The sequence below is a fragment of the Bos indicus x Bos taurus genome, chromosome 22 (assembly GCF_003369695.1).
Source record: "Bos indicus x Bos taurus breed Angus x Brahman F1 hybrid chromosome 22, Bos_hybrid_MaternalHap_v2.0, whole genome shotgun sequence".
Taxonomy (NCBI): Eukaryota; Metazoa; Chordata; class Mammalia; order Artiodactyla; family Bovidae; genus Bos; species Bos indicus x Bos taurus.
In genome coordinates this window covers 30,917,740-30,926,917 of record NC_040097.1, presented here as the reverse complement: position 1 = coordinate 30,926,917, position 9,178 = coordinate 30,917,740, and the positions used below count along the sequence as shown (strand labels likewise).

The following is a 9,178-nucleotide window of genomic DNA, read 5'->3' as shown; positions in this document are numbered from 1 at the left end:
CATGTCCATCTAGTCGGTGATGCCATCCAACCATCTTTTCCTCTGTTGTCCCTTTCTCCTCCTACCTTCCACTTTCCCCACTATCAGGGTCTTTTCCAGTGAGTTGGCTCTTTGCATCAGGTGGCCAAAGTATTGGAGTTTCAGTTTCAGCATCAGTCCTTCCAATGAATATTCAGGACTAATTTCCTTTAGGATTGACTGGTTTGATCTCCTTGCAGTCCAAGGGACTCTCAAGAGTCTTCTCCAGCACCACAGTTCGAAGGCATCAATTCTTCATCCCTCAGCCTTTTTTATTGTTCAGCTCTCACATCCGTACATAACTACTGGAATAAACCATAGCTTTGGCTATATGGAGGTTAGTTCACCCTTTATGTCTGAAAGCTCACCCTATATGTTTGAAAACTTAACAGCAGTTGAGTTGGGGAAAGAGGGAGTAAGGACTTTGGACACAAGAAACAATGCACGGAAAGCAAGTTGGTGTGACCCAGTTTGATCTGTTCAGAGCACTGCCAGTGACTTGGACTGGCCGGATCTCAGGCCTGAGCAGGGAGTGGGAGGAGGTGAGACCAGCAGGGGAGTCGGGAGCCTCGGGATGCACCAGGATGCAGGGAGGTATACACCGCGCACCACGAGAGCCCAGCAGAGTGGTGAATGGGCCAAGAAGGCCTTCCAGAAATCTTGGATCTGAGTCCAGCACAACCCTGACGTTTACCCAAGACCAAGGGTACAGCTGTACAGGTCAGTTCTGCTCGCACCATCCCAGTTATCAAATATTGTGAATATTGCCTCTGCCCAAGAGGAGTTGGTGAGGGATTCCCCACACAGAGAAGGGGGACGGGCTTCCTAGTTAGAATTTATACAAAGGCAACCAGAGAAGGGAGAAATGGAAATACAAGGGGAGGATGAGGCCAGAGTGGTGGAGGGGCCAGACCGCAGTAGGCTGCCTGTGGCAGACCAGAAATTTGCACTTGAGCCTATGGGTCATGGAAAGACAGTGAAGAGTAGAACCAATCCTACCGACCCAGTGATCCCTTCCTGAACCGGGGATCTTGAACCTCTTACAGGCAGGGGACTTGAGGATGTAGATGACTGATGATGGAACCAAAGGCTTGGCAGAAGTGCTTGTGTCATTTTTTCTTCCTTTCCAAAGGAGGGAGAAAGGAAGGAAAAAAGAGAAAGGGAAGGAAAGGAAGAAAATAAAAGAAATGGGAGAAGAGGAGGAATAAGAGAGGGAGGAGGGAAAGCAAGAAGAGGAAAAAGGGAAGAAAGGAAAGGGAAGGAAAAAAGGTAGAAACCAGTACAGCAAGACTGACAAGATTTGGCAAAACTTGGCTGAATAGTGGAAATGGAGATTCCTATTTATTATTATGATTATTAATTTGTTCTTTGCTTCTGCATTTTACTTGAGATACTTCATTTTAAAAAAAATGAATGGTCAGGTGGAAATCTAAGTAGATAGAAGTCTTTCTGCAAAGTGATCTGACCATATGGTATCAAAAGACCTAAAAATGCTCACTTTTGACCCAAGAATTCCATGCCAGGATACCCAGAGAAAGATTTATAGACAAGCCATTTATTTTCTTTTGCTTCAAGTATAGACATAACTCATTTGTTTCACTCAGGGAAGAGCGGGAGCGTTTATGCTAAATAAATTTTTCAATTAAATGAACTATTTTAATGGAAAGTGAAGTGAAATCGCTCAGTTATGTCCAACTCTCTGTGGATCCCATGGATGGAGGAGCCTGCTAGGCAAGCTCCTCCAGGCAAGAATACTGGTGTGGGTTGCCATTTTTTTCTCCAGGGGATCCTCCCGACACAGGGATCGAACCCAGGTCTCCTGCACTGCAGACAGACTCTTTACCATCTGAGCCACCACGGGCTCCTATGTTAATGGAAGTCTTCCCCAAATACATTATACCTATCCTGGTACAATGAGTATTCTGAAACACAACTAACCTTTTCCTGATGATTTTTTTATTAATGTGAATTAATAATCAAAGTACAGGCTTAATAAATTCAATGTTGAAAATAGCTCTTGAGGTGCGAGGGGATTTTTGCTCCTGCACAGTATTCCCCTGGAAAGCTAATTTCTCTGCCTCTCTTGATTCTTTCTTCTTCCTTTACAGTTGGCTGTCATTTCTCACTACCTGTCACCTGATTCCTCATTAGAAATCTGTCATCCAATCAGAACAAAGCAAAACACAACCAGATCAAGTTTGTACACATGGTAAATCCATGTTCGAGCAGAGGCCTGCAAGTCTGCCTCCAACTTCTGGGAATCTTCTTAAAAATGCTTTTTTCTGGGCCCCATCTCAACTCCTAGTAAGCATCTCTGGACCCTGCAAGTACTTAAGGTAGTTATTATTATGAATGTTAACATTTGAGAATCCCTGAGTTATAGATTCTCCTGTGAAAAAAATACCATGCACTCAAGGCCATATAAAGCCCACAGGATGTCTCTGTGCCCTTGAGCTACTTGCCTATGGGGTCGCACAGGAGTTAGCAGTCCTGTGACGGACTGGTTCCTGTGCCATGGCAGGTGCTAAAAGTTCTGAATATCACATGGGCTTAGTGACTTCTAGTTTTTGAGCTTGGATCACTTAGGTGGGTGGAGGGTTGGATAAGGAGATATGTACTTTTTGGACCTGACTTTAGGTAAGCTGAGATATCTGATGAGTAGCCCCTGGGTAATTAATGTCTACCTGGTTTATGATCTGGGGAGAGATAGGCTAATAATTACTCATGTCTTCCAAATATGAGACTCTCTGCATAGACTGATTGATATTTACAGAAAAAAATAAAATAATGCTGACCATTCACCTGAGATAAGCCGGCCACACCCGCTTATGACTTAATCCATCTTGGACTGAATATTTAATAGTTTACATTATGCCCAATTGAAATTTCAATATATTTACTGCACCTATGTTATTATTTTCTCAAAGTGATTACTCTGCTCATACTCATGTTTTATAGATTCATTAAAAAGTTCTAAAACTATATATATACTGTTTCTTTCCTTTAAGAGAAGATCTGCAGATTTTTTATGTTGCATTTTAAGTAAAAGCCTCTAAATGTCTTTGAAATTACGGTGAACCAAACAGTATGCACTAAAAGGATAATAGAACATGAGTACCTTATTTAGAGGGATATTACCACCTGTCACAGCCTCAAACAACAACAGCAACAAAAACCCACTCCAGAATGAAAATACTGGTATATTTATATAATGCAAAGAGAAATACAGATATAAACCCTCAAAACGGAAGATACATTGATAAAAATGTAACATTGTAAGCGAAAAAATATTGTACAGTACTTGCAGAATTTATCTTTCAATTTAAGGTTACAATGTGCCTAACAAATAAGTAGTACTTAAAATTATAGTTCTCATTATTAATTTAAAATAACCATCAGGAGAACAGCACAGCTTAACCTAGCAAACATTTTAAGGAAATGCTTTGTCTCACAGAAGTAGAGTATCATTATAGTCCATCCATTTATACCATGAACGAAAGAAGAACAATTTTCAAAGTGGAAATCAGTTTCATAAGACAGAATAAAACTGGGCTCCTCAAAGCAAAAACTGTTTCCATAAAGTTTTTAAATTTTTATTGGCCAAAAATACCTGAACAGTTTTGATGTCGTACTCTGCTTGTCTCGGAGAGCCCTCCCAATCCATCAACCACAATCAGTACATACAAAAACATGCAATACTGTTATTTTCTCCACACCATTACTAACCAAAACACTTTTTACTCTTTTGAAAGGTGCAATTTTACAGAAATGTTGCCACTCAAGATTGGTATAATACAGAGAGCAGTTTGTCACTGATGGGCATTTCCTAGTGTATAAAGCAAGGTAGGAAACAAATCTTACTTGTGTTGTTACCTATTAAAAATGACTTCCTTGCTACTCTCTCCCATCTCTGCTCTTTAAATTCACTATCAATACTGATCCAAGTTCTCAACGCCTTCCAATGAACCAGAGCAGTCCAGCTGACCCCAGGCCGGCAACTCAGAGGGAACTCGAGACAACTTTCCCTCTGTCTCCTGCTTCCAACAGAAGACCCTCAAGAAATCGAACTGGTGAAGCCCCTCTGGGTTCTTCTACTTCACTGCAAAATGTAATGCCACTTGAGGTTGTCAAAAATAGCTTCTGTAGAAAACTGGCCATGGTCTTTAGGAAAGGTTGCATGAAGAAAATTAGCCTTTATTTAAAAAAAAAAAAAAGAAAGAGTAACACATGGCATAAAAGACATCAGTACAAGTACAAAGACTCCAGGACCTACTGTCAGGATGAAAATATATTTAGGACAATCGCAGGAGCTGGGGTGGGGCTGGGACTTCGAAACCCTACCCCTGTACAATTGGAGTCTGTACAATCCAAGTGATGATGCACTTCGAGAGTCGTTTTGAAGGCAGCGTAGAAAATTAAAAAGGGGGCCGAAGGGGCAGAAAAGACGTCACTGTCCAAGCCAAAGAGAGAGGCCGGGCTGGGGTGCAGGTGGTGGTAGGGCCACTTATAAACCGATGCCTTTCAAGTCGCAGGGGAGGGTGGCCTGGGTGGCCTGGGGGCTCTGGCAGCAGGGGAACTGGGCGCGGAAGCAGTCCCTGAGCTCCCTGTTGAAGAGGAAGCACACGACGGGGTTGATGCCGGCCTGCGCGAAGGTCAGCCACACGGAGGCCGTCAGGTAGGCCTGGGGGACGGCGCCGGGCCGCACCAGGACCCGCAGGTAACTGGCCACGACGTAGGGCCCCCAGAGGAGCAGGAAGAGCAGCGTGACGGCGTAGAACATCTTGCACAGCCTCTTCTCTGTCTTGAACTCCTCGAGCACGAGGAGGCGGCGCGCGCCACGACCTGGCCCGGCCGGCCGGATGCCCACGAGTGCCGGCGGCGTGGGCCCGCGGCCGAAGCCGGCCGTCCAGTTGGCGGCCGCCTGGCCGGTGGCGCCGGGGCCGTGGAAGGTCCAGTCGTGGCTGACGGCGGGCACGAGGCGCGCGGGCCGCATCTTGCGGCGGTCGTGGATGAAGAAGAGCAGGCGGAGGTAGACGAGGTGCGTGGCGCCCACCACCACGGCCAGCAGCAGCAGGAAGCCCAGCGCGCCCGGGGCGCCGTCGGGCCGCTGCTCCAGGGCGCACGGCGCGTCCTCGTCGTCGCCGCCGCCGCCGCCGCCGTCCAGCACGGGCGGGAAGGCCGCGGCCAGCGCCAGCGCCCAGGCGGCGCACACCAGCATGGCGGCGCACGGCCAGCCGGCCAGGCGTTCGGCGTAGAAGCGGTGGTGCGCGATGGCCAGGTAGCGGGTGACGCCCACGCCGAGCAGCAGGAAGGCGGCGTGGAAGCAGAAGAGCGCGGCCAGGAAGGCGAGCAGCTTGCAACCCAGCGCGCCCGGCGGCGCCCCCGCGGCGGCCGCGGCCCGCCGCGCGGCCAGCATGACGGCCGGGAGGCAGGCGAGCGCGCGCAGCCCGTCGGCCAGACACAGGTCGAGCAGCAGGTAGTACGGGGCGCGGTGCAGGCTGCGCTCCCGAACGATGAGCAGCGCGAACAGCACGTTGCCCGCCAGGCTTACGCACAGCAGCAGGCTGAGCGTGGCCAGCTTGAGGCCCAGGGCGGCCGCCTCCCCACCGCCGCCGCCTCCGCCGCTGCCCGGTTCGCTTGCGTTCGCCATCGCGGCCTCCCCGGGCCGGGCGCCGCGCTCCGCTCCGGGGCCGCCCCCGGCCTCTCCGCTCTGCAGGCCTGCCTGCCGACCGGGGCTCGGCCACCTGCGAGGGTCCCCGGCGAGCTCCCGGGCCGGCGGGGCTCAGCCCCCGCCCGGCTGACCCCTCCTCGGCTCCCCGAGCTGCCGCCGCGCCGCCGCCATCTCAGGAATGGTGCGCGCAGGAGGCGACGGCCACTCCCTGCGCCTCGGGCGCCGCGGGCTTCACTGCGGACCGGGCCGCGCCGCCGCCCGCAGCCTCCTGCATCCTTCTCCTCCTCCTCCTCTTCCTCCGCTGCCGCCGCCGCGCCTCTGGGTTCTGCCCCCCGCCGCCGCCGCCGCTGCCGCCGCCGCGGAGCCCCCTCCCCTCCGCCGGAGCGCGCCGCGTGGCCGCCGCCGCCAGCCCCGCCGAGGCATCCCGCGCCTCCCGGGCCGGGCTGGGCTGGGGGCGCCGCCGCCGCAGCTGCGGGACCGGGAGGCGGCCGGGAGGGAGGCAGGGCCCAGGACGCGAGGTGGCGACAGGTCGCGTTTGGCCCCAGGTAACGGGGTCCTGCGGCGGCGCCCGGCGCCCGGCGCCCGCCCTGGGGTCACGGTGGCCGTGCGCGGGGTGGCGGGGGGAGCTTGCCTGGGATGCTAAGGTCGGGAGGCCTCGTGTATTGGGGCGGGGGCGGTGGACAGGAGGATCTAGAATGAACTCTCTACCCGCAAGCTGACAGTGATTAAGAGTCGTCACCATCATCTTCACCGCGGCCCTGTAACCTCTAGTATTCAGGTCAGCACTGGTGTGGGTGCTGATGTTCTGGGGAGCTCTACCAGCGTTATCTTCCTCCGTGTTCACAGTAACGACAAAGTTGGTTCTATTCTTAAACCCACTTTCTGTCTGAGGAAGCAGGGGCTTGGAGGTCAAGGGAGTTGAGAGCTGGAAAGTGGTAGAGCTGAGATTCAGATTTCACTCAACCTGATGTCCAGGGCTGGACTGAGCGACTCTGAAGACTACCCTGCTCTCTGCCTCTTTCGTGGTCCCAGCGAAGACTTTTGCTAGGGATAAGAAATTCAGCGTTTTCCCTTAAGTGATTTGGAAGGTTAATCTCACGCTGCCTTCCTCCCAGGATATGAGTTTTCTGGGTTAGCCTGAAAGGCAGCCTGTTCCTGTCCTCAGCTGCTCCAGATTCACTCCCGTCTTTGCAGGGGCTCTTCCCTCTGCCCGGGCCAGCCCCTCAACAGGTTCCCCATCGTCTGGGCCATTCTTCTGCCCAGGCTAGCTTACCCTGTACCACTGCCCATTCATTTCCTTATTAGCGCTTAATATTTATCATTAATGTTGCAACTAATTTCTAAGCTTCCGGAACACAAGGGACTGTGTCTGATTTTTTCTAACTCTGTATCCCCAATGGTTGGGATGGAGGAGCCAGAATTAAGACATAGGTTCTTTCTTAGGTACACTCATGGGTTGTTTTGTTTTGTTTTTTGCTTTTATGCGGAATATTATTTATTGACATGGCTGGCACCTTGGCATTTCCAGGATGATACAAGATCATAGAGAGCCTTGTCAGGCTAAAGAGTCTAAACTTTAGTCTGTAGGCAGTCAGGAACCCTTGGAGGTTTTTGAGGAAAGTGGCATGATACAAAAACTGCTGATGTGCATCAGGAGGATGATTTTGGCAGTGGTTTTTAAGAGGAATGACTGAGCAGAGTCAGTAGGTCTAGTCCAGAGCCTTAGACTCAGTGAGCACAGAAATCACTGGGGATACTGTATGATTCAGGAGATCTGGCTGGGGCAGAAGAGGCTGCCTTTCTAATAAATTCCTAGGCAACACTAATGCTTCTCATCTATAGACCACACTTGGAATAGCAAGCACCTTGAGGGCCTTTGACCTTTTGTAAAAGTCTAAATGATGGCCAACGAGGGCATGACTTAGGGTCTCTAAGTGGCCAGGGATGAGTGGCTGACCAGGCAGGTCTACAAATATTTGATTTGTTTATAGACAATAGGAGTAGATTTTGATGGTATTTTGGTCAGGAATTACATTTTGATAATAGTAGCTAAAAAATGTACAGGAATTTATTTTCCTCATGAAACAAGAAGTCTGGAGGTCATTGGCTGCTGACATTGAATTACTGGCTGAAGGACTAAGTCTCTGAAAACCTTTTAGCCCTTTCCTCGTGATCAATAGGCTGTTGACACCCCAGCCATTCCCTCAGCATTCCAGGCAGAAGGAAGGAAAAGCAAAGAAGACCAAAAGTGTTCCTGCCATATAAGTGGGTCCCCTCTGAAGAGTTTTCTAGAAGGCTTACATGATGACAGACAAGTCAGTGGTTACCACTATCAGCATAGGATACTGGGGAATGATTTCGCTTTTTAATTTTTTGAGCCAGACACATAGCTACAGAGAATGAGATCCAGCCTTGATGTGGACATTTGCACTTGGGCTGCATCTGCCCAAAGGAAGGGATGCCTTCTTTTAATGCACACAAAGTCACCAGCTCCAGTTCCTTTATGCCAGTGTTACTGGGAGCCTGTGTTTACTGAACACATGCTGTGTGCTGTGCAGTATGCTGAATATGTGATGTGTGTTATCTCTTATAATTATGATAAGGGCCATTTGTGGTAGATACTACTATGGTTACCATATTGTAGATGAGACGGAGTGGGTAAATAACCTGTTCAGGCTTTCACCAAAAGTCAGCGTAAGACCTGGGATTGGAAGAGAGAGTGTTTGACTCTAGAGCCCGTGCTCATAACCAGCGTATGTAATGCCCGTTCATCGTAATGGCAAAGTAAGTTATTAACTTTCTAAAAACAAGCAGCCTACTGATATTCATGTCCAGGTGTGCGTGCATGCTTAGTTGCTTTGGTATTGTCTGGCTCTTTGTGACTCTTTGGACTTGAGCCCGCTAGGCTCTTCTGTCCATGGAATGCTCCAGGCAAGAATACTGGGGTGGGTTGCCATTTCCTTCTCCAGGGGATCTTCCTAACCCCAGGGTTCAAACCTGGGTCTCCTGCATTGCAGGGAGATTCTTTACTGCTGAGCCACCAGGGAAGCCCAATGTTCATAGACATAGAACTAAAGCCCCTTCAAAGAGGGGAGAGATTTCAAAACCATCTAATACAGCATTTGGATTGTGTAAACTGATACATGACTTAGTGGGCAGTACAATCCAGGTATTCTTGCTCCTCGGTTAGTACCCTTCCCACGTCGATGAAATCTTCACATATAATGAACACATGACATTTCACTAAACCTCTTGGAATCTCAAATGTTCCCACTTATAAAAAGAGAAATTGGACCAAATGATTTCTGAGGGTCCTCACCTCTGAGGTGTAGTGTGTATATGAGAAAATGTAAATTAAGTGTTTGTATGATCCTGAGTGCTAAGAGATTTGTTTTTCAGAAATGGACCCGAAAAAAAAGACATTAGTTCCCTATAATTTAGATTTCTCTGGTGTTTCATACTTCTCTCTGTGACTTAATGTACTTCTCT

At 49.5% G+C, this 9,178-nt stretch overlaps 1 protein-coding gene across 1 annotated transcript; it reads right to left on the bottom strand.

Annotated features, from left to right (window-relative positions):
* Positions 1-3,198: 3,198 nt before the first annotated feature.
* GPR27 (G protein-coupled receptor 27) lies at positions 3,199-6,010 on the bottom strand. Its single transcript, XM_027522183.1, has one exon. It carries the CDS (start codon positions 5,666-5,668, stop codon positions 4,523-4,525), a length of 1,146 nt encoding a protein of 381 aa, XP_027377984.1. The 5' UTR covers positions 5,669-6,010; the 3' UTR covers positions 3,199-4,522.
* Between the last annotated feature and the right edge of the window lie 3,168 nt (positions 6,011-9,178).